Below are 23,878 nucleotides of genomic sequence, written 5' to 3'. Positions count from 1 at the left end.
ATCGACCAAAGTGTATCATTCCATTCCCAGGGTCCAGTGTGGTACAGTAAAGGTATAACATGAGTAAAACCAGTGTATATGTATGGTAACAACAGAGTACAACCATATAATCAAGTGTACAGACCCTGCCAGGGTACATTTGTGCAAGGAGGGGATTTGTTAGAGTATGAGTTGTGTCTTCAAAGCACCAGCAACAATCCAGACTCTCTGACGGCATCTAAGAAATATTCAATGAAACGTTCTCAGTCCTCAATAGCAACCAAGAGAAAACTACAAAAAAACAGAAGTGGTTTCAGTCTGACCTTTTGTGTGTGAGTCACACATGACACAGTGCCCCAACATCCATCTGGAGCAGACGTGACAGAGCCGGAGAAGAGGGGATTCCCAGAGGTGGAGCGTCGCACCATATGGCCCCGCAGCCCCAGTTCAAGTCCCAGCCCAGCTGTCCGTGACGCCCTGGCTGGGGACCCGACTGCAGGAGGCGGGGAGGGGAGAGAGGTGATGTCATCGGCCTGGTCATCGCCAGCCTGGGAAATAGTTTCACGCTCTGGAGTCAAGACTCGTCTCAGTCTTTGGGCTGTGATTTGTTTTTATTTTATGTTTATTTGAAGCTGCAGAATTCTGTCCCCAGAATCGTTCAACTGGACAATAACGATCAAACGAGTCGATAGCAACTGCAGGCATGACCGAATGGCCATGGAGACGACCACATGAGGAGCAGTGCTGACACAGCTGTACACACAGACAGCAACACGGCCAATCCACGTCTCAGCCAATCCACATTGACCTCACGTTCATTTATTATTATTAGCAGAAGTAGTATTTCCATATTCTTATGATTATTATCCTCTTCAGCATCCATGGTCCAACAATTGATATCATGCAGTCTTACACATGTGAAAACATCATGTGTGTGTGTGTGTGTGTGCACATTGCAGGCGTGGAGGGGGTGTGCAGCCTCAGCGCTCGTGTGACACTGGCACTGACCGTCCGTCTCTCTCTCTCCATCTGTGTGTCCCCAGTCCTCCAGTTCCTCCCAGGAGCGGCTCCACCAGCTGCCCTTCCAGCCCACCATGGACGAGCTGCACTTCCTGTCCAAGCACTTCGGCAGCACCGAGAGCATCACCGACGACGATGGGGGGCGGAGGTCACCGGCGGTGCGGCCACGCTCTCGGAGCCTCAGGTGAGCCTGTCCCCGCTGAGACCTGGATGGTTTCACCTGCTTAGTGGGCTAGGAAGGGGAAGTTTATCTGCAAAGGCATGTAGGCGGGGCTTTGTGAGTCGGGGGCTGTGGGCTGCAGGCAATGGGAGCCTCACCTTGTCCTGTCTTCTCCTGTCCCGTCTTCTCTCCCAGCCCGGGACGCTCGCCCTCCTGCTATGACAACGAGATCGTCATGATGAACCATGTCTACAAGGAGCGCTTCCCCAAGGTGAGCCGGCTGTCTGCCTGTGATTGTCCTGGCTGAATCCTCCACATCCTGCAGGTAGAGCTCACTTTTTCTGAGCCTCTCTCTCTCTCTGACTGACTGTCTGTTTGTCTGTCTGTCTCTCTCTCTCTCTCTCTCTGTCTGCCGGTCCGTCCCACAGGCCACGGCGCAGATGGAGGAGCGCCTGTCAGAGTTCATCTCGGCCTTCTCCCCTGAGAGCGTGCTACCGCTGGCCGACGGAGTCCTGAGCTTCATCCACCACCAGATCGCAGAGCTGGCCCGAGACTGCCTGGCCAAGTCCCAGGAGGGCGTCATCACCACCGTCTACTTCTTCGAGCTACAGGAGAACCTGGAGAAGCTCCTGCAAGACGTGAGTGGGACAGAGGCGCCTCCCACAGAGCTCAGGGCAGCCAATCAGTGCCCTTAGAGTTCCCTTAGAGCAGCCAATCAGCTCTCTAGGACTCACCCAGGGCAGCCAATCAGAAACCTATCACTCCACATACCCTGTGCTGGAGAACAGCTTTAGAGCAGCCAATCAGCACACTGGGACACACCCAGGGTAGCCAATCAGGACCCTAGATCATACCCTGTGTGGTGGAACTCCTCAGGAGAATTCTCCAGTCCAAAAACAAACAGCACTGTAAACTCACATCAGCCAATCGGGACTCTGGGAATTCCCCGGATCAGCCAATCGGCACCTTCTAATCGCAGGTCAAAGACTCCAGGCTCAAATGTCTCTGCCAGCACCCCCACGCACTCCCAGCTCTCCCCACCTCTCTCCAGCGCGGCTCCTGCGTGGCCCCCTTCACCCCCTCTCTCTGTCTCCCTGCAGGCGTTCGAACGCTCCGAGAGCTCAGAGGTGGCCTTCGTCACACAGCTGGTCAAGAAGCTGCTCATCATCATCTCGCGGCCGGCTCGGCTCCTGGAGTGTCTGGTGAGTGTCGGAGTGCCAGAGTGTCAGAGAGTCATTGTTTCAGAGAGTGGGTAAGGCAATTGCATGGCTTCAATTGTTTTTTTATTTTATCATTATTAAATTAATTTATATATTAATCTAGTTTCATGTGGCCCCTTCTGAGACAGAGAGATAGCTAGACAGATCAGTGAAGTACACTTTCGGAATCTGATTGCTGTCTGAGACAACCATGAAAACCGCCAATTGGTGTTCAAGGAGATTGCACCACTTTGGTCCACATTTGTACCTACTGATGCGTTTTGAATTGGCCCCTAATGTGCTCATCCATCACCACAAGAGAGAGTCCAGCTCTCTGCCTCCATCCTGCCCGCTGCTGAGAGCCGTGACGAGCTATTGACTGAGGAACACTCGCAAATCCAGATCACAGCATCGGCGCTGAGGACGTGTCCTTATTGACTGACTGTTGATCCCCTCTGTAGATTGACAGCTGGTAGGCTGGGGGGGTCGAGGTGATAGAGCACTTTCACTCCTATAGTGTGTCAAGGCATCACTTATGTGGCGTGAGCAGGTGTCAAAGGCCAAAGAATGATAGCTAATCAATAAATATACCCTAGGAATGTTTACCACATAAACTAACAAAAACATACTGTATATACAGCTCTGGAAAAAATTAAGAGACCACTTAACATTAATTCCTGAACTTGGAGTGGTCTCTTAATTTTTTCCAGAGTTGTATATAAAGTAACATAATTACCCTTGATGTGAATTGAAGCTCCATTAAAAAGCGCAACATTCAGAGACTGTTACAGCGCAACATTCGGAGAACATTCCCGACTCTGTGTGCTGGAGGCTAATAGTGTTTTTTCTCACCTCACATTTGCTTTTGATCGGAACCAAACTACAGCCTCCCCAGTGTTGCCAGAGAGAAAGCAGAGCGTCAGCTGAAATAAGGGTCAACACGTTAAGAGCGGCTCTCTGAGACGGATCCGCCTGGGAACGGCATCGCAGCGCCGCGGTATTGAACCCAGGGGGGGGACAGACGTGCCTCCCAGAGTGGCGCTGTAAGGGAGAGCGGCGACAACAGCTCTCAGAAACACCCTGGGGATCTGAGATCAGCACGACGGCACCCCAGTCTTTACCTCGGGTCGGCTCCCCGCCCACTCCCCTTCCCCCGTCTCCACACAGCTGCCAGGGCGAGCGGCTGGGTGCTGCGAGGTCACAGGGGTCAGAGATCGTGATGACAGGGCGGGTTGCATGCCGGATGCCCTGATGGGAATCAATTGCAGGGCACGCTGGGTGTGTCAGGGCCGCAGTTAATGACCACCCCCCCACTTTGTACTTTAATGCCCTTAATACATCACAGGAGGCAAAGGAAAGGCAGGCGCTTCACTGCAGGTCGGGTCCAGGGGGGTGGCGACGGTTGGAGGTGGCAGTGGAGGAGACGAGAGGAGAATATTGATCGAGGGAGCTCTCTCTCTCTCTCTCTCTCTCTCTCTCCCTCTCTCTCTCGCTCTCGCTCTCCCTGCCAGACCAGCTTGTGTTTGAAATTGTCCGTCACGACGACACAATCTCACGGCTCAATCTAGAGCCCTTTCTGCACTCAGGCGGTAATGGCTTTACTAAGGGGTGGCAGGTAAAAAAACAAAACAACATATAGCCCGGAGAGAGAGCATTAGCCATTGATTTTCCAATTGCACCCCCCCCATATTAGTTGTCAGATTATCCCGATTGAGTGAAAATTATGATTTCAATCTAAAACGGCATAAGCATAGAAACAGACCTGAAGACACAGGCTGTGGTTTGAAGGATCCCCGGTGAAGGTGAATCGGCTTTTCATGCCTTATGGGAACTAGGATGATTAATCAATACCGATGTTTAGCTGTTCTTCGTTTCCAGCTAAGTGCTTACATTACATATACTCCAATGCCTTGTTTTGTGTAGATCTATCTGGATGCCTGGCCTCCTCGTTCTTGTGGAAGGTGTTTTGTGTTGTTAAACCTATCACACACAGCTACAATGTAAAGTCAAGATTTGTGCACCAGGATTTTGGTCAATCTGGTTTCCCGTCTCACTGTCTCTCAAAGCCTCTAGATCACTGGTTCCCAACCTTGGTCCTGGTTGTGGAGGACTGGTTTTTGTTCCAACAGAGCTCTTGATTAATTAATTGAACCCTTAATTGAAGTAATCATTTGATTACATTTGACTCTAAATTGTGTAACTGATAAAAAGTTTGTTCCTTAATAAGATACTAAATTCCTTATACAACGTTATACTTAACTTAAAACCCCTACTGTTTAAAATAATTCTGATTTAGGAATTTATTAGTTCAATTAAGTAACTGAGAGCTTCCAAGGATCACGTGCTAATTTGTGTGTCACGTTATATTTGGTCCCCCAGGTGAATCTTGAGTGTCACTCCCTATGTAGTCCCCCTCCAAGAAATCTCGTGCCACTTTTGGGTCTCATCCCCTTGGAGGTAGAATGTGCCATCTCGGGACAGCACTGTATTCAGTCCCCCTCTTTAGAGAACCCCTTGCTAACTGTGCCACGCTCTTTCTGGTCCTCCACAGGAGTTCAACCCTGAGGAGTTCTACCACTTGCTAGAGGCGGCAGAGGACCACGCCAAAGAGGGACATCTAATGAAGACGGACATCCCCCGATACATCATCAACCAGCTGGGCCTGACCAGAGACCCCCTGGAAGGTGAGAGAGAGAGCGGTGGGCACAGAGTATGGGGCACAAGAAACTACAGCTGGACACGATGGAGACATTCGTATGATATGAACAATATTGTATAGGGCTGTCTGTAAAAAAACGTATTTTAAACCACAAGGGGATGTTTTATTTTGTTTATATGGACTTATTATAAGTAGGATTTTCATTCAACCATGCACTAGTAGCTAATATGACGTCACAGGCAAATTATGCAGTTGACTGAATCTGAGTTTTCTCCGTGCCTGTCTGCCTTTCAGAAATGGTGAATCTGGACAGCTACGACAGCGAGGGGCCCCACACGCCCGAGACCGATGACTCGGTGGAGGTAAGAGCTCGCGCCAACAACTGTACCGAGCCTTGTGGGTAATTTATTGCTATGGCCGCCCGCAGTGTCTCAAGACTTCATTGGACCGAGGTGCAACAGGGAAGAACAACGATCAGCTCAGTGAAAATGTCTGTCAGTCAGTCCCAAACGCAGCCTTTTATAATCATTTTAAGTTATGAAGTGTCTAAAATGAGGCTCTCTTCAGACCAGACCGTTCAACCACAAAATTGTGTGGCAGTTTCTGTGACTTTTTCATGACCCTCACCTGTTGTGCACGTATAGTCTGCTAGTCTCGCGCCTTGACGTGACTTTTGTGCAGCGGTGTGTTTGTTCCTATCCTGGGGGGATGCAAGAAAAGGTTACACATATGTTCAAACAGAATCAAATGCAAATATCGACCCCTTCACCCTTAACGTTTCACACGAGCTGCGCAGACATTAAGTTGACGTGTGTTTGTGTGTGTGTTTCAACGCTGACATTATAACACTGACACAGGAGGTTTGTGGGACAATCCTTGTAGATCGGGGCGGTGGAGTGCTTATTTTAATATGGTAGTGCGCGCTTCTATACTATACACCATGAATAAAAGGCAGAGTGTGCTGGGCTGCCTTGCTTATGTGTAAGTTGTGACACACGGACACAGTTCTGTAGTAAGCGGTTTACACACACCTGTTGTGAGAGCAGACTGCATTTTGTTTATGTGGTTCTGTCCCTGTCCCCCCACCGATCGTCTCTCAGCCCTTGCCAAGATGTGACTCAATGTCAGGATCGAGAAGCATGAGGCGTGTATGCGGGGAGAGATACGCGGATGTGTGTTATTGTGGAGAACGAATGAAAGTAAAAGAGAGAGGGAAAGCGGGAAAGAAAGGAAGGGAGGGAGGAAGAAAGAAACAAGTTATACTCCAGTTTGACTTGTCTCAAACACACAGTCAGTGTAGACAGGCTGCGACAAAGTGGAAATTGTGTTGACCTCAAGCAAACTTGCTCACTTTTAAGTTTCTTATTATGTCCACAATCTCCAATGCTGTTTATTTAACCGCACAGTGACCAGTTTAGCTCTGTGTGCAGTATAGCTATTGTGCTCAGGTCCTGGTCCCGGGGAGCCCCCAGTTTAACCACTCGAATAGGTCTCCCTGAAATCTGCATTTTATCGTGATTCCACGAACCTGTAATTGTTATCAGTGGAGCACCGTTTAAAATCCCCCAATGTGTTTGTCACTGTGTGTCTCCACAGGGCAAGATGAGGGCCAAGAAACCGCCCATGGAGACCGACTTCCAGACCATCAAACTCATCAGCAACGGGGCGTACGGGTGAGTGGACGCTGACACCGACACCTGGGTGCGTCGAACCCGCAGCTCGACACACCGCACCTTTATTGAAATGTCGGGAACCTCAAATTTACTTTTCGGTCAAGCACTCTTGAGGGTTTTAGGGGACACTACCCACTAATGGCCCACAATCCTTTGCAGGAGAGGATGCCCACCTTGGCTCCCCCATCTGTCTTTCCCTTCAGGATCCCACGGAGACTCTTTATTTCAGTCCTATCCCAGTGGACTCTGTGTCTCGGTGCCTCGGTGACTCAGCAGCCACAAACTCCACATAAGCCTCATTTTGCCTCCTGTTCACAAGTCCTGAATTAAGAGAACGGGCTTTAAAAAAAAACAAATGGACTCACCCACTTGTCCTTAAGATACAAACCATATTTTTAAACATACAAGTAGAAGGATCCCTTGGGGCAAAGCGAAGAGGTTTGCCACGTCTCCTTCAAGTGTGAATTTGAGGAATAAATACAGGCTGGTGATTTGATATAAGGAGCAATTTCAGTGGTTTCTATTTCCCTAACGCCCTCAGTCTCCGAACTGAAATTTAAGGAGACCCAACACTTATCCACTCAAGACGGCTCATTTGGGAGCACCAGGTGTATTCAGTCTCCATAAAAACACATCCTTCCACACAGAGCAGGCTGTATCGAACCCATATGGCTTAGAGAATGTGTCCCATACAAGCCGGTGCTTAAATAAATAATGAGGTGTGTACTGATTGCTTTCATTTTACGAGTGAAGATTGCCCAGTTTATTACGAAGAGAGGGATGTGTGTCCCTCAAGGCCCTCCCCGGGTCTGACAGAGATGCTCTCCAACTGTCCAGACTGACGTGAGTGTCAGTCTCATCGATGAAGCTCGGCCTCAGTTGTGTCACACTGTCTCCCCCCCGCAGTGCGTGACAGCTCTGTGTCCCACCACTGCTGCTCCCCGGCCCCGAAAAATGTGTGTGATTTGCTCATCCTGAACAGTATTAATGTCTGGAGTGCAGGACTGAAACTGTGTGTGTCTCTGTGTGTGTGTTTGTGTGTCTGTGTGTGTGTGTGTGTGTGTGTGTCCTCCCCAGTGCCGTGTACCTGGTGCGACACAGGGAGACCCGGCAGCGCTTCGCCATGAAGAAGATCAACAAGCAGAACCTCATCCTGCGCAACCAGATCCAGCAGGCCTTCGTGGAGCGTGACATCCTCACCTTCGCCGAAAACCCCTTCGTGGTCAGCATGTTCTGCTCCTTCGAGACGCGGAGGCACCTCTGCATGGTCATGGAGTACGTGGAGGGTAAGAGCGCGCCTCATCTCGAGCTAGAAAACGGAATACAATTACAGCACAATTCAACACGTCCAATGATACACAACAAGTTCAAATGAACTTTGTGTGCTCGTCAGGATCTCTGATTAATGCAGATGTTTCCCACAATCAGGCAGGGGTGGTTGTCACGGATTTATTTATTGAAATACCGACAGTGTCACAGGAAGTGACCTCGTGACACAGGAAGTGACCTCTGTCACCTTCACAACAGCGGATTTCAGCACTTCCCCTTCAATGATAGTAACAGTAATAATTGAGAATCTATATTTTCTCCAAGAGCTGTATCATTAGGAGGGTGTTGTCCACAACAGAGGTCCACAGGGTCACTTCCTGTGATGCTCTCTGTACTTCCAGGAAGGCAGAGTGTCTCTAAAATGTTTCCCTTTATCAGTCATTTGCAGTTATTTGTGGCGTGTTCAGTTATTTGTGGATTGTGGCATGTTCAGTCATTTGTGGATGCTCACAAATTAAGCAAAGTTACAGTACTCTGCAAAAGTTTTAGGCAGGTGTGAAAAAATGCTGTAAAGTAAGAATGCTTTCAAAAATAGAAATGTTAATAGATTATATTTATCAATTAACTAAATGCAAAGTGAGTGAACAGAAGAAAAATCTACATCAAATCCATATTTGGTGTGACCACCCTTTGCCTTCTAAACAGCATCAATTCTTCTAGGTTCACTTTTACAAAGTCAGGGATTTTGTAGGCATACAGTCAGGTGTCTGATTAAACAATTATACCAAACAGGTGCTAATGATCATCAATTCAATATGTAGGTTGAATCACAATCATTAACTGAAACAGAAACAGTTGTGTAGGAGGAATAAAACTGGGTGAGGAACAGCCAAACTCAGCTGACAAGGTGAGGCTGCTGAAGACAGTTTACTGTCAAAAGTCACACACCATGGCAAGACTGAGTACAGCAACAAGACACAAGGTAATTATACTGCATCAGCAAGGTCTCTCCCAGCAGACATTTCAAGGCAGACGGGGGTTTCCAGATGTGCTGTCCAAGCTCTTTTGAAGAAGCACAAAGAAACGGGCAACGTTGGGGACCGTAGACGCAGTGGTCGGCCAAGGAAACTTACTGCAGCAGATGAAAGACACATCATGCTTACTTCCCTTCGCAATCGGGAGATGTCCAGCAGTGCCATCCGCTCAGAATTGGCAGAAAACAGTGGGACCCTGGTACACCCATCTACTGTCCGGAGAAGTCTGGTCAGAAGTGGCCTTCACGGAAGACATATGCGGCCAAAAAGCCATACCTACGACTTGGAAACAAGGCCAAACTCAACTATGCATGACTGGACTGACGAGTAAAAATGTGAAATATTTGGCTGTAGCAGAAGGCAGTTTGTTCGCCGAAGGGCTGGAGAGCGGTACACGAATGAGTGTCTGCAGGCAATAGTGAAGCATGGTGGAGGTTCCTTGCAAGTTTGGGGCTGCATTTCTGCAAATGGAGTTGGGGATTTGGTCAGAATGAATGGTCTCCTCAATGCTGAGAAGTACAGGCAGATACTTATCCATCATGCAGTACCATCAGGGAGGCATCTGATTGGCCCCAAATGTATTGTGCAGCATGACAACAACCCCAAATATACAGAGACAGTCATTAAGAACTATCTTCAGTGTAAAGAAGAACAAGGAGTCCTGGAAGTGATGGTATGGCCCCCACAGAGCCCTGATCTGAACATCATCGAGTCTGTCTGGGATTACACGAAGAGAGAGAAGCAACTGAGGCTGCCTAAATCCACAGAAGAGCTGTGGTTAGTTCTCCAAGATGTTTGGGCCAACCTACCTGCCGAGTTCCTTCAAAAACTTTGCAAGTTTACCTAGAAGAATTGATGCTGTTTTAAAGGCAAAGGGTGGTCACACCAAATATTGATATGATTTAGATTTTTCTTCTGTTCACTCACTTTGCATTTAGTTAATTGATAAATATAATCTATTAACATCTACTTTTGAAAGCATTCTTACTTTACAGCATTTTTTCACACCTGCCTAAAACGTTTGCACAGTACTGCATTTAAAGTCACATTGATACGATCACATGAGGCTCCTTAACCATGGAGAGAAGACAGCCCCCTGTACCCCTCAGTCTGCCGGCTGTACTCCAGGCTTCGGACCAATATCAGATTACGACTCTTGAAAACCTTGGATAAAGGGATGAGCCAGCAGAGTAGATAATCACAATGATGACGATAACAACAATACATACATGTGGCAGTATTTCTTGCTGTGTGCGTGTGAGCGGCTCTGACTCAGTCTATACCCGTTTGTGTGCCAGGGGGCGACTGTGCCACGCTGCTGAAGAACATCGGCGCTCTGCCCGTGGAGATGGCACGCATGTACTTCGCAGAGACGGTCCTGGCCCTGGAGTACCTGCACAACTATGGCATCGTCCACCGGGACCTCAAACCAGACAAGTAAGGGGGCGCCCCCTTCTGGCTGGTGGTGTCAATGACAAGAGAGCACAGAGACAGACATACAGAGAGAGACACATGAAGACACAGAGAGACACAGACAGAGACACACTGAGAGAGAGAGACAGACGCACATTCACAGACACACAGCGAGAGACAGAAAGAGAGAACGAGAGAGAGAGACAGACAGACAGACAGACAGACAGACAGACATACAGAGACACACTGGAAGAGAGAGACACAGAGAGACAGACAGACACACAGAGACAGACAGACACAGAGACAGACAGACAGAGAGAGAGACAGACTCAGAGAGTACAGACACAGAGACAGACATAGACACGCACAGTCCAGCTGGTTTAAATCTTTATCGTTGCTCTGCTCTCCTCTCATCTCCTCCCCAGCTTGCTGATCACATCCATGGGCCACATCAAGCTGACGGACTTCGGCCTGTCCAAGATGGGCCTGATGAGTCTCACCACCAACCTGTACGAGGGGCACATCGAGAAGGACGCGCGCGAGTTCCTGGACAAACAGGTACGTCCGACACCCGGGCAGCCATTGGCCACCAAAAGTGACTGCGCCCCGGTGATACCGCATCACAGGAGGAAAAGCTTCCCTCTTGTGCTACAATACATGCGGACTCCTATAGGCCGTCTAGCTTCATAAACATCCTGTACTTAATACAAAAGAAGCCCCAACCATTATTATTTATTTGATATGTTTTTTTCCCAACATGTTTGGGTAGACCGTGTCCGGACTATTTCAGGACTTAACTTCTCCGATCCATCTTCTCTGGCTTGCTTTTATTTCTATGCTGTCTTCCTTTTTCTCTCCCCCACAGCACGGGGGACAGATTTACATTTAATGAATCCCCATCCTCACAGAAAGAAACAAGAACTCCTTTTATGTTCGTCTGGCTTTAATTAGACGTGATCTGCTCTCTTTTTTTCGTTGTTGTTTTTCCCCTAAACCTCCCGAGTTCCTCCGCTGCGCATCCTAAACGAGACGAGCTAATTACAGCCCCTCTGACGGTGCCGAAATTAGCCATTCTGCTTGTGCGAAGTGTGCGTTGTGCAGCATGTTGCCCAGGTCTGGACTCATGATCAAAGGCGGCCCCGTCTCCCCACAGGGGACTTCTCACACGGCTCCTTGTAACCGTAGCCTAGCAGCCTCCCCAGGGCTCTCCAATTAGCGCACAAGAAAGATGACAACGCTGGTTTCAGATGTTAGTCTGTTGTACTGCCTGTGCAGGGCTTGTAAATGTGGGTGGTCCATTGCGTGGGTATGTGTGTGTGTACATTGTGAGCGTGCATTTGTGTGTTTGTGTGTATGATGTGTATATTTGTATGTGTTGTGTGCGTGTGTGTGTGCGTTTGTGTGTATGTTGTGTGCATCTGTATGTCGTGTGCGTGCATGCATGCGTGTATGTATTTTGTGTGCTTTTGTGTGTTATGTGCATGTGTGTGTGTTTGTGTGTGTATGCGTGCATGTGCTGTTGTGTGTGTATGCTGCGTGAGTGCATTTGTGTGTTTGTGTGTATGATGTGTATATTTGTATGTGTTGTGTGTGTGTGTGTATGTTGTGTGCATGCATGCGTAAGTGTGTGTGTTTGTGTGTATGTTGTGTGTGTGTGTGCATGTGTGTGTTTGTGTGTGTGTGCGTGCATGCATTAGTGTGTGCATGTGTGTATGTTTTATGCGTGTGTCCATGCATGCATGTGTGTGTGTATGTTGTGTGCGTGTGTGCATGCATGTGTTTGTGTGTGTATGTTGTGTGTGTTTGTGTGTATGTTGTATGTGTGCATTCATGTGTGCATTTGTGTTGCGGTGCAAGCTCCCACTGTGTCTCTGCCCCCCGTGTCCCAGGTGTGCGGGACGCCAGAGTACATCGCCCCAGAGGTGATCCTGCGCCAGGGCTACGGCAAGCCGGTGGACTGGTGGGCCATGGGTATCATCCTGTACGAGTTCCTGGTCGGCTGCGTGCCGTTCTTCGGAGACACGCCGGAGGAGCTGTTTGGACAAGTCATCAGCGGTGAGCGCCGACCGGACAGGTGCGGGAGGAGCTGGGGTGGGGAGGGGATCTAGGGGTGGGAGAGGGGTAACAGAACAGGGTAACAGTTTTGGTACTCTGGATCGGGCTGTGGCTATCAGCAACTGTTGCAAAGGTTGTCGAACGAGACCCCTGCATCGGTGGGGTGACGAGAGAGAGACCAATAGTGAATTTGTGATTCCGAAAGAAACAACACAAAACAAAGAATATGTCCGCATTTATTATTTATGTATATATGGAAAACAAGACAGTGCTGTGGTCCCTGCAGCCACACACCTTCACAAGTTTTCCAGCGCTGTGTGACTTCACACACGGCTGCACCGGCACAATCCTCAGAGTGGGAGGCGGATGAGATATGTGTCACCCTGACTCGGAGACAAACGGCGAGTGCTGCTGCAGAGACGGCGCCTCGGTTGGGTGACTGAGGAGGGGAGGCCGGTTCCCTCCGGGGACCGGGTGTGATTTAACGGCGCGCCACGCCATGACACACGATCGGCCCATCTGCAGGATGCCAACGTGGCCTTTTTATTACCTCTGGGGAAATGCCCGCTGTTTCTTGTCTTCATCCGCTTCGCTTTTTGGCGTGCGTTAGTTCTCGTGTTGTCTTTAAATACGGAACTTGAGTTTGGTCCTCCGCGCACAGATTCCCAGTCTTATCTGACACATTTCAGGGGCGAAGGATGGAGAGTTAATCCATCGCATGCATTCCCTCATTCTGTAGTCATTGTCTTTGCTTTGGATGGACAAATTGTCCTGCTTTTAAAGATCTTTTTCCCTTGTTCGTGTCTGTCTGTCTGTGTGTCTGTCTGTGTTGCGTACCTGTCTGCCTGTGTGCATTCCTGTGTGCGTCTGTCTGTATGTGTGGGTGTGTGTGTGTCTGTCTGTCTCTGCCTCTGTCTCTGTGTGTGGGTGTGTGTCTCTGTGTGTGTCTGTGTGTCTGTCTCTGTGTGTGTGTGTGTGTGTGTGTCTGTCTGCCTCTGTATGTCTGTGATTCCCTACCTGTCTGCCTGCGTGCATTCCTGTCCTTGTTTGTCTGTGTGTGTGTGTGTGTGTGTGTGTCTGTCCAGATGACATAGTGTGGCCTGATGGTGATGAAGCCCTGCCCACTGATGCCCAGAGTCTGATCTCCACCCTCCTGCAGACCAACCCCCTACTGCGGCTGGGAACAGGTGAGCACAGTTACCATACAACATATTACCGTGAGTCATTCCTCTGGGTTTTGCGTGCAGGGGAGGCCACCAAATTTGCTCTTGTAGCAATCTCTGATATCCTAGAGGTGTTGTCTCCTTCTCTCCTCTGTGCCTCACACTTTTCTTCTTCCTTGTTCCCGTCCCTGTTTGAAACGCTTGATGGCGGCTTGTTGTGCAGGGCGCTATACAGAATAAACAACTGTGTCCCTCTCTCCTGGCCAGGCGGCGCCTACGAGGTGAAGCAGCACTCGTTCTTCAGGGAGCTGGACTGGAACAGCCTGCTGAGGCAGAAGGCCGAGTTCATCCCCCACCTGGAGTCGGAGGAGGACACCAGCTACTTCGACAGTGAGTGTGTCCTCACAGCGCCCCCTGTGTCCGGGGCAGGTCTGATTATTAATGGGGCAGCAGGGATGAAGCCCAGCCGGGGTCAGAGCAGGGGGTTCGGTTTTCTTGGGTGGGTTTGGAATGTATTCTCTTCAGTCCGTTTAGTTTGAAAACCAGCTGTTTTAGTGGAGTGGCGTCCCTTGCTGGTTTGGTTTGTGTGAGTTTGGAGAACCCCCTCAGACCGTCTCTGATTAGCGTGTGTGTCTCTGTGTGTGTGTGTCCCCAGCGCGCTCAGAGAGGTATCATCATATCAACTCGTACGACGAGGATGACACCAACGATGATGAGCCCGTGGAGATCCGGCAGTTCTCCTCCTGCTCGCCCCGCTTCAGCAAGGTCAGCACTGACACACTTGACACACTCACACTCGCACACTCACAGACACTCACACACAGACACACTCACACACACACTGACAAACAGACACACAAACACTGACACTGACACACACTGACAAACTGACACACACACAGACTCTCACACACACATGCTCCTATAATCTCCTATAATCCTATAGGATTGTGCATTATTAAAACCATCATAGTCACATGCCTTAACAGAACTGTAAGAAGCTTCAGACTCTCACTCAGTGTGTGTGTGTGTGTGTGTGTGTGTGTGTGTGTGTGTGTGTGTGTGTGTGTGTGTGGTGCTGCAGGTCTATAGCAGCATGGAGCACCTCTCCCAGCTGGAGCAGAAGCCCACCGTCACCAAGAGGGACCCCAAAAACCACAAAGAGGACAAGGTGACGAAGAGGGAGAGTCTGGGCAGCTTCGGCCTGCGGGACAAGAGCTGGAGGACGAGTTCCCCAGAGATGTGAGTGAGACGGGACAGACATCCCCCGAGGGACAGCCCAGGCTGGACAGCAGTGAGGAGTTTCCCATCAGGCATTGCGGCACACATCAGTATTCTGCACTGCTGCCAAACCCCCCCTCCACCAGTATCGATGTGCAGTGAGGCGCTGCGGCCGCTGAGACGAGAGCCCCGGCCCGGTTACACAACCCACTTCAAGGCCTCCTTCCCCGTCTCCGTCTTAGCTATTCCCTTTAATGGTTTTCAGAGCGCTGTTTGTGTGCCTCCCCTCTCATCTCTGCCCGCAGCGGAGGAGCCGTGCCAGGCTGTTCCCCTGTGGCTGTGCTCTCCCTCCGCTAGAGAACACAAACTGTACAGGGCACTTTACTGTGCCTTTGAGTCACCTGACCAAGACTGTCCTCTGGCTGCTATTGAGTGGCGAGGAGCAGAGTTGTGTAACTATGCCCATTAACCCATTAACGAGTAAGGTCTGTTATTGCCCATTAATGCCTACTATCTATTAACCACCCTTTCTTGCATGTGTCTCTGTGTCTGTGTGTGTGTGTGTGTGTTTCTGTATGTGCCCCTGTGTCTGTCACTGTGTCTGTGACTTTGTGTGCCTGTGTGTGTGTGTGTGTGTGCAGGAAGCGTCTGTCCTGCTCCGAGTCCTCATTCACAGAGAGTGACTCCAGCCCCCCGCTGGGCGCTCGACGGCGCTTCTCGGCCCTGATGGACACGCACCGCTTCGCCTCGCCACAGGAGGGTGACACCGATCCGCCACACAAGCAGCCCCAGAGCCGGCCGGCCACCACTCCCACTGGCCTGGGGGAGCACAAGCTGCCCGGCAACGGGACCCCCACTGCGGCCACCGCCAGCGGTAAGATAGGGAATAGAAAGAGAGACTTTGAATCTCACTCTATTGTCAATTAAGTAAGAACACTAAATCTATGTATTAACCAAGAATAATAAAACATGAAAACAACCATTTTTTTTTTTCATGAGACAAAGTAAAGGGAGAGGAGAACAGAAACTGAAGGAAAAAAGGGAGAAAAGGACAAGAAAGAGAGAAGGGAGAAATACAGAAATCAAACACGGAAAGTTGCTCTCTAAACACAGCATAGACAGCGGTTCTGTTAACGAGCAAATGCCTCTAGTGCCTCTAGGATAGCGACCGAGCTCTGTCTTCATTAACAGACAGACTCTTACAGAACGTATCCGGTCAGAGACGTCATGTTTCTGTCCTAAACGAGCAGCAACATGATCAATGCTTTCGATTAATCCCTACAAACCCTACAAGATTCATGAGGGTAGGGTTGGCCTCCCCGACCTAATCCAATTAATCAATTAGACTAATTGAGAGAGAATACCCAGACCCCCCTGGCCAGAGACAGAACCAGGACAGAGACGGCCAGGCCCTCCTGGCAGTGAGACAATAGACCCATTCCCAACATCTCCTCCTCTGACCTTCTCCCCAGACATACCCGCCCGGGCTGGCGAAGCAGGGGCTGCTGGGAAGGAAGTCGGCACAGACCCCTCGGCCTCGCCCTGCGCCACCAACGACCTGGTCTTGCGGCGGGCGCGGCACCAGCAGCTGTCGGGCGACTCGGCGGAGAAACGCAGCTCGCGGCCTGGGAACAAGGTCATCAAGTCGGCCTCGGCCACCGCGCTGTCGGTCATCATCCCCACAGGTACCAGGGTTGAGAACCACTGACGTAGAGAATGAAAACCAAGCTTCAAACTCTAATACCCCTAATGTCTGGTCTAGTTGGACAATCGTGGTGGGGTTGTTCTTGTGTGTGAGGCATGGTCTGATTGTGTTGTTTTCTGTGTGTGTTTGGCAGTGGAGCAGCACGGAGGGTCCCCCCTGGCCAGCCCCATGTCCCCCCGCTCCCTGTCCTCCAACCCCTCGTCCCGAGACTCCTCCCCCAGCCGGGACTACTCACCCGCCGTCACCAGCCTGCGCTCGCCCATCACCATCCACCGCTCAGGCAAGAAGTACGGCTTCACACTGCGCGCCATCCGCGTCTACATGGGCGACAGTGACGTCTACAGCGTGCACCACATCGTCTGGGTAAGGGGACTGAAGGGATAGTGTGGGACAGAGGCAGGGACCTTCAGTGGGTGGGATTTGTCGGAAAGGTTGGAAGAGGCCGTGTGGTCCGCCGGTTCTCCAGCAGTGTCACTCAGTGTAAAAGGGAGCTGTTAGGCTGCGGTGGTCGCACAGCTATGATGTCATCGTGACTGACGCTGTCTCCCATCCGACCACAGCACGTCGAGGAGGGAGGCCCCGCCCAGGAGGCTGGGCTCTGCGCCGGTGACCTCATCACTCACGTCAACGGGGAGCCGGTCCACGGACTGGTCCACACAGAGGTGGTGGAGCTCATCCTGAAGGTGGGTCGAGGGCGGAGGGGAGGGAGGGAATGAAATCAGACCACAGCTGCAGCCCCCATTCCCCCCCATCACCCCGATTGCTCACGGTCAACCCGCCTCTGTCATTTTCTCTCTCTCAGAGCGGCAACAAGGTGACGGTCACCACCACGCCCTTCGAGAACACCTCCATCAAGATCGGGCCGGCCCGCAAGTCCAGCTACAAGTCCAAGATGGCCCGCCGCAACAAGAAGACGGTGGCCAAGGAGGGACAGGAGAGGTATGGCACACCCGCCGAGCCCGTTGTGGGCTTTAGTAGTAGTAGTAGTGTTATATTGAGTAGTAGGAGTCTTATCAGTGCCTGAGTGGTTCTCTCTGTCCTGCAGCACCAAGAAGCGCAGCTCGCTGTTCCGCAAGATCACCAAGCAGTCCAACCTGCTGCACACCAGCCGCAGCCTGTCCTCACTCAACCGCTCACTCTCGTCCAGCGACAGCCTCCCCGGCTCCCCCACGCACAGCCTGTCCGCCCGCTCGCCCACACAGAGCTACCGCTCCACCCCGGACTCCACCTACCTCGGTAAGCCCCCATTCCGCCAGCCTCCCAGCGTTGGTCGCCCAGATTCGGTCCCCCCTGCTGCGCATGTCCTTAGATAAGCTGTAAACTGAGCAGGAAACCCTTTCAAGGGATTTGGACGATCCCTAAAAACATCTGAAACATCTCAACCCATCCCCTGCTTGTGTCTTCTTGTGTCTCCTCTGCCCTGCAGGCGCCTCGTCTCAGAGCAGCTCCCCGGCCTCCAGCACACCTAACTCCCCAGCCACCTCCCACCACATGCGGCCCAGCAGTCTGCACGGCCTGTCCCCGAAGCTGCACCGGCAGTACCGCTCAGCCCGCTGCAAGTCCGCCGGCAACATCCCACTGTCCCCACTGGCCCACACGCCCTCGCCCACCCAGTCCTCCCCGCCGCCGCTGCCCGGGCACACGGTGGGCAGCTCCAACACCACGCAGACCTTCCCCGCCAAGCTGCACTCCTCGCCGCCTGTGGTGCGCCCACGGCCCAAGAGCGCCGAGCCACCGCGCTCCCCGCTGCTCAAGAGGGTGCAGTCGGCCGAGAAGCTGGGATCGCCGCTCTCCTCCTCCGACAAGAAGGTGGTGATGCGCAAGCACAGCCTGGAGGTGTCCCACTCGGAGTACCGCAAGGAGTCCTTCCACAGCGAGCTTGGCCTGCAGAGCCTGATGGAGACCGAGGGCGAGAATGTGCCCCAACCGCCACCACCGCCACCGCCGCCCACCTGTGAGACGGGCTCTCTGAAACCCGTGAGGAAGCTGGGCCGGCAGGAGTCACCGCTGAGCAGGGATGCCCTCTTCGGCAGCAGGGAGAAGACGGAGGGGGTCAAGGAGGTGTCGGGGAAGTTGCCCACTACGGAAGCAGCCTCCACTTCTCAGGAGAGCCGGAAATCACCCGGCAGCGAGGCCCCACAGGCTGGCAAGGGCAAACCGGCAGTCGCCCAGGCGAGTTCTGTCCCAGCCGCCCAGTCTCCGGTGCAGAAACCCCCCTCCCCCGTCGCCAAAGCCACGGAGTTGAGGTTGCCCACGGTGGGGACGGCGAGCGTGGGCTGCGGCCCCAAGACCCCGGAGAAGGCCTCGTCCCTGGAAGACAGCAAGGGCCTGGCTGAGAGGAAGCATCAGGGCGTGCAGACAGAGGCCACCTTCACGGGGGCCAGGAGCCTGGAGAAGGACGCCCGCCGAGAGCAAGAGGCTGCCAGATCACCCCCGAAGGGCAGCCCCCAGGGGGACATGGCAGGGAGGGTCGGCCCGAGCCAGGATAGGAAGACCTCTGTTACCGGGGCTGTGGAGGCAACCAAAGCTGGCAAAGCCCCGGAGAAAGAGGAGGCGCCTCGGAAAGCTGTTGCCGCCAATGGGAGAACTCCGGAGCCCGCGCCAAAAACTCTGCCCGGGGCTGCCGACCAGGCCCCTGTCCCGGCCAAGGATAGTGTCTCTGCTGGGCCGCACTGCTCCAAAGGCACTCAGGGCAAAGAGGAGAAATGGTTGCTGGAAGTGGTGGAGGAACACACCACCACCATCTCCTCTCCCAGCAAATCCAGGCCCGTCTCACCCGGCGACAAGTCCAGTTTCGTCTCTCAGTTGACCAGCGTGGCGAAAACTGTCCTGGGGCCGATGAAAATGGGCTCCTCTGGCGGGGCGGAAGGACTCAAGAGCAAGGAGAGCCCCAAGGCTGTGGAGGAGAGACGGGGGAGCTCGGCAGGAAAGCCTGAGGCTCCATCTGGGAGTAGGCCGGTTGCCTTAGCTGCGCAGCCGGGCCTAGTCAGTCCCGCGCAGCCGGATAAGACCGAGAGCTCCCCTAAATATCATTAACTTGACTCTCTCCAGACGAGGAGGGGGGAAGGAACTTTGAAAATGAAATGCCTTTAGAAGCGTGTGCCGTTTTTCAGGCACACGAGGAACGTTTTGGTTGTGTGAAAGAAGCGACGAAAGAGATTACAAAACAAAACCGAAAAGCAAAAAGACTTTGATTGTCAAGGTGCTTCAACAGCTGTTTTCAATCATGTATATATCCTAGCCGGCGCTCCACTGTATACATATAACAGATTAATGTCTCTGTGTGAATGCATGTCCCATACAGTCTGTGTATAGAAACAGAAATATTTTAGGAGTACGAGAGAGAAAAAAACTCGAAGAAAGTGCTTTACCTGACTGACGATGCTGAATACTGTGAACAGCAACAATCTGGATCCACTCCGGTTTCAGATTGGCTGGAAATGTGAACAGGCGCCGGACAGCTGAGGTTCCATTTCCCCGCTCCAGGCCCGGCGAGGAGCAGAGAAATGATGTTAGGGAGGACGGGAGAATAGTCCCATTTTGAAACAGGATTGATTGCGATGCTTTTTATAGAGACGCTGTGTTACAAGGGCCCAAAGTGGCCCAGTGGGAGAACAAGAATTCTCCTCCCTGCATGTGAGCTGCTGTGATTCTTTCAAACCGCTCTAAGCTTACACTATTAGCACTTGAGAATGTTTTTGGAGATGTGATAACAGTGGTCCACGCTCACAGTTTGTTGAGCAGTTACCGTACACCTACGACGGCGTGGCTGAAATGGGACCCATCAGTAGCATCTTTGGTCGCTAGCGGCAAGGCCTTTTCTAGACAAAGCGAGGCACAATCCTCGTTGCATGTGACCACGGCTGCCCCGCTCTTGATTCCACCCCGGCGGCCGACAGCACGTCTGCTATTGGGCGGCTCGGACAGAGCTCGAAGGGCATGCAGCGCTGGCTCGTACAAAGCGTTTCTCTCCTGCAACTGAGAGCTTCCAAAGGCCAGCCGACAGCAAAACATACCTTTAAAAACTCAAGATAGAACAAGTGTTTTTCACATACGTTATGTTACGCTTAAATACCAATAACTGCACTAGGGCTGTTCTAGTCAAGAGGGTTGAGGGGTTTGTGAAAATGAACTGGAGAATTTCTTTTTAAATACCCTCATCAGCTTCTTTGTAACATTTTCCACTTTGAGATTGATGTCAGATAAAATAGTCTATTACCCTAATGCCCAGCTGAGTTCAGAACTATAGGAAGTTCTAAGCTTAGTGCTACTACAGGACTTCTAGCTTGAAGCGACCCGTTGTTTAAACCAGACAGCGGTCTTTCGTGTAGGGTTTTCTTCCTCCCGTGAGATTCCTCCTCAGGATTTAAACGTGGAAGACGGCGGGGTGGACGACACACAAATGAAATCAATCATGCCAAGGATGCTGTAATATGTGGAAAATCAATCCTTAGCATCTTTCATACTGTACAGCAAAGGGTCTATTATGCTGCTGGGCCTTTTTTTGTTCGATGTCTTTTGGGGGAAGATTGACCCAGCCTGGCCTGGGGGCACAGCCGAATCTGTGACCAGAGAGAGAGGGAGACGGGTCATTAAGGGCTGAGAGCTTTCATGTGGATGCAAGGAAAGGCATGGGCTACACCTCAGGTTGGCTGGAGATATTGGGGGCCTTATAGGCATCGACCTTATGAGGACCCGAAAGCCAGCGACAGTAGCCCAGGGGCAGCGAAATGCACGGGTACAGGAGAGAGCAGCGTTGTAAGAAGATCAGAGAGGCAGTTGTGAAATAAGCTGGAGACGAAGCCCAAGGAGACGCGTCTCGAGTAGCTGTGGGCGGCGAGTGGGTTCTGGTCAATCGCTGTTCTTTGTATGGAGAGCGTTGTGGGAACCCAATGGACAGCGCGTGCAATTGCTCTTACACATAGTGCGGCAGCGAGGCACAGACAGGCCCCTGGGTCATCTGAGAAGCTGACTGAGATGTGTCTACGAAAAGATAACAGGAAACAGATTCCCCTTCCTTCGCCCCAGCATCCTCTACTTCTATGCCCCGATTCCCACACTATGACTGTGAGATCTGGCACTAAAAAGCATTGGTTGTGTGTGGGGCATCGCTAGACACATCCCAGAATAGGTGGATTTCAAATGCTGCCGTCTCCCCTTCACTACTTCACTCCCTGTCCCTGAGGTTGTTCCCGTGCCGTCCGTACCCGAGTGGCTACAAGCACAGCCCTCCAAATTCGTTGACACTCCTGTCCTCTGCGGATATGGAGGTCGATAGTTTTATGAAGATGCTACCAAATTAAGCAGTTGGAACTCCTTTGGGCCTGTTCTTCTTAGGTTAGGACTGTGCACCGTAACGTGGCAGGGAAAGGCTGTCTGAACTGGGCATATAAAACCCAGCGCAACGGTGTGACCGGCCACCTTGTAGCAACATCAGTGGTCACGGAGCTGTCACCTGCATCCCGTCTCCCCAGAGTGGAATCGGGTGGGGGTGTACAGGACAGTTACTGTTGATTACAGACTCCGAAGGGACTGCTTCCTTTGCACTAATCGTAAATAGTTTTAGATCCGCGCTGACGACTGTTTCTGGAACAAGTCCGGTGCCTCTGAACGCGATGTTTGCCAACGCCTGCGGAGAGACTGCGGAGAAAATGTGTTATATTTGTATGTGTAAAGAGGGTCAACGGATCCCCTCTATCGAGAGCTCGAGAAGTGTCTACCACCTGGTGGGAAGGAGCGGGATTACACACCGAGGAAGGATATCCCGCAATTCGCTGCCATTTTGTTATATATGCATATCTAGAAGGGATTAGCAAAATGCAACTCTCCAAAAAGAAAAGATTTTCCTCCCGTGTGTCACGTGATGTTTTATATTTATTATTGCCTTTGCCAGACTGACTGGTACACAAGATGGGCGAAATGTCTTTCCTGTTCTGTTTTTTTTAGTATTTCGCGTTTATGCAAAGACCCAAATATGGATAAGTGTGGAATTTAAAAAGTAAATAATAATAAAAGTGTCCGTGAATGAATTAGTAATTAAATATTGTCGTTTATGATATGGGGGTAGGCTTAGATATATTTATACAAGTTCTGCGGCGAGGTTTTGTGTGACGGCCGTCGATCGCAAACGGCTCGAGTCAGTTCTGTGTCGTCCGTCCGAGAATTAACTGTTTTTCAACGTTTTCGGTTTTCGTTTGGCTTTTGACATATTGCCACCTAGTGGTGCATTGCAGTGACCGCTCCATATCTCCCAGAAGAGCAGTCAGGGGTGGACAGCAAGGGCAGAAACCCAAATTAATCCATCCATGTGATCCCAGTCAATGCACCACCTACACTGAAATTAACTCAAAAATACCCTTATAAATAATCCTATAGGTGGAGTTGCAGAATATATATTGACTAGGATAGAACAAGAAGAGGGATTTTATTTATTTGCAGTTTTATTCCTAGTGCATTTCCACATTTCTATATTTTGTTCCTGTATTTACCCAAAGTGGATCACAGGGAGATCCTTTCACCCCCATTGCCCGGGATGATTCAAATCCAGCCGTTTTCCTTTTCTGCTATCCTTCTTTTTTTATTAAACATATAAGAAAAAAAGTATATTAAAAGAAAACTATGGTTGTTGCAGATTAGTACAGTAGTACACTGTGTCGTGTGCAAATAATGCAAGTGCTCACTTTTCTTTTCTTTTGAATATTGTGCCAGCCTCCATTCCTCGTGTGTTCATGTTTTTTAAGCATTCCTACTCTTTGCCTGAATACAGTGCCGTGGTAGATAGAGTCAGATTAGTTTGGTGATGGCAAAACATGTATTATTTCTTATTCAATTTTAAAATGCACTTTATTTTTGTCAATTTTTTTAATTTTATAACTGTATGTATGTATGTGTGTATTTATTTATTGGTTTCTTTATGTATATATATGTAATAATTATCTTAAATATCGGAATCCTGGAAGTAAGACTGCCGTGTGTCAGTCTTTGCTGTACATTTCCTTCTTACTTCTATATTGCACAGCGCATTTGCGGTTCCACGGGCTTAATTCATAGGACTGTCGTATGGGTGTATTTTGTTTGTTTGTTTGTTTTTGTATATTTATTTTCTAGAGCACTTTTGTTGTGACCGGATGTGAATCCAATGCAGAAGACAACTGAAGTGAAGTAAATGTAATAATAATAATTATAATATTAATAAAAACAACCGAGAAATGAAATCAAATTGTGTTATGATCCTGTGCTTTGTGTGCTACACAAGACCTGCAAATAGCTGACCTGATATTGATAATCAGTTGATTCCACACAGTGCTTTATGATTGCAGTCCTTGAAA

At 50.6% G+C, this 23,878-nt stretch overlaps 1 protein-coding gene across 1 annotated transcript in view; it reads left to right on the top strand.

Annotated features, from left to right (window-relative positions):
- mast1b (microtubule associated serine/threonine kinase 1b) overlaps positions 1–23,769 on the top strand; it is a 24,084-nt gene extending 315 nt beyond the window's left edge. The window contains exons 2-24 of the mRNA XM_066710185.1: positions 356–498; positions 1,023–1,183; positions 1,355–1,430; positions 1,588–1,797; positions 2,260–2,361; positions 4,910–5,042; positions 5,312–5,379; positions 6,614–6,690; positions 7,768–7,976; positions 10,292–10,430; positions 10,832–10,964; positions 12,296–12,461; positions 13,547–13,648; positions 13,892–14,014; positions 14,280–14,389; positions 14,709–14,866; positions 15,487–15,719; positions 16,318–16,530; positions 16,684–16,913; positions 17,111–17,233; positions 17,353–17,489; positions 17,596–17,786; positions 17,977–23,769. Of these exons, the coding sequence (XP_066566282.1) occupies positions 356–498; positions 1,023–1,183; positions 1,355–1,430; positions 1,588–1,797; positions 2,260–2,361; positions 4,910–5,042; positions 5,312–5,379; positions 6,614–6,690; positions 7,768–7,976; positions 10,292–10,430; positions 10,832–10,964; positions 12,296–12,461; positions 13,547–13,648; positions 13,892–14,014; positions 14,280–14,389; positions 14,709–14,866; positions 15,487–15,719; positions 16,318–16,530; positions 16,684–16,913; positions 17,111–17,233; positions 17,353–17,489; positions 17,596–17,786; positions 17,977–19,586 (4,847 nt within the window). The 3' untranslated portion in view covers positions 19,587–23,769. The remainder of the gene's footprint in view (positions 1–355; positions 499–1,022; positions 1,184–1,354; positions 1,431–1,587; positions 1,798–2,259; positions 2,362–4,909; positions 5,043–5,311; positions 5,380–6,613; positions 6,691–7,767; positions 7,977–10,291; positions 10,431–10,831; positions 10,965–12,295; positions 12,462–13,546; positions 13,649–13,891; positions 14,015–14,279; positions 14,390–14,708; positions 14,867–15,486; positions 15,720–16,317; positions 16,531–16,683; positions 16,914–17,110; positions 17,234–17,352; positions 17,490–17,595; positions 17,787–17,976) is intronic.
- Positions 23,770–23,878: the final 109 nt, after the last annotated feature.

This window comes from Amia ocellicauda, chromosome 7 (assembly GCF_036373705.1).
Source record: "Amia ocellicauda isolate fAmiCal2 chromosome 7, fAmiCal2.hap1, whole genome shotgun sequence".
Classification (NCBI taxonomy): domain Eukaryota; kingdom Metazoa; phylum Chordata; class Actinopteri; order Amiiformes; family Amiidae; genus Amia; species Amia ocellicauda.
Note: the sequence above shows the minus strand (reverse complement) of the source record. Positions and strands in the feature narration are given on the sequence as shown.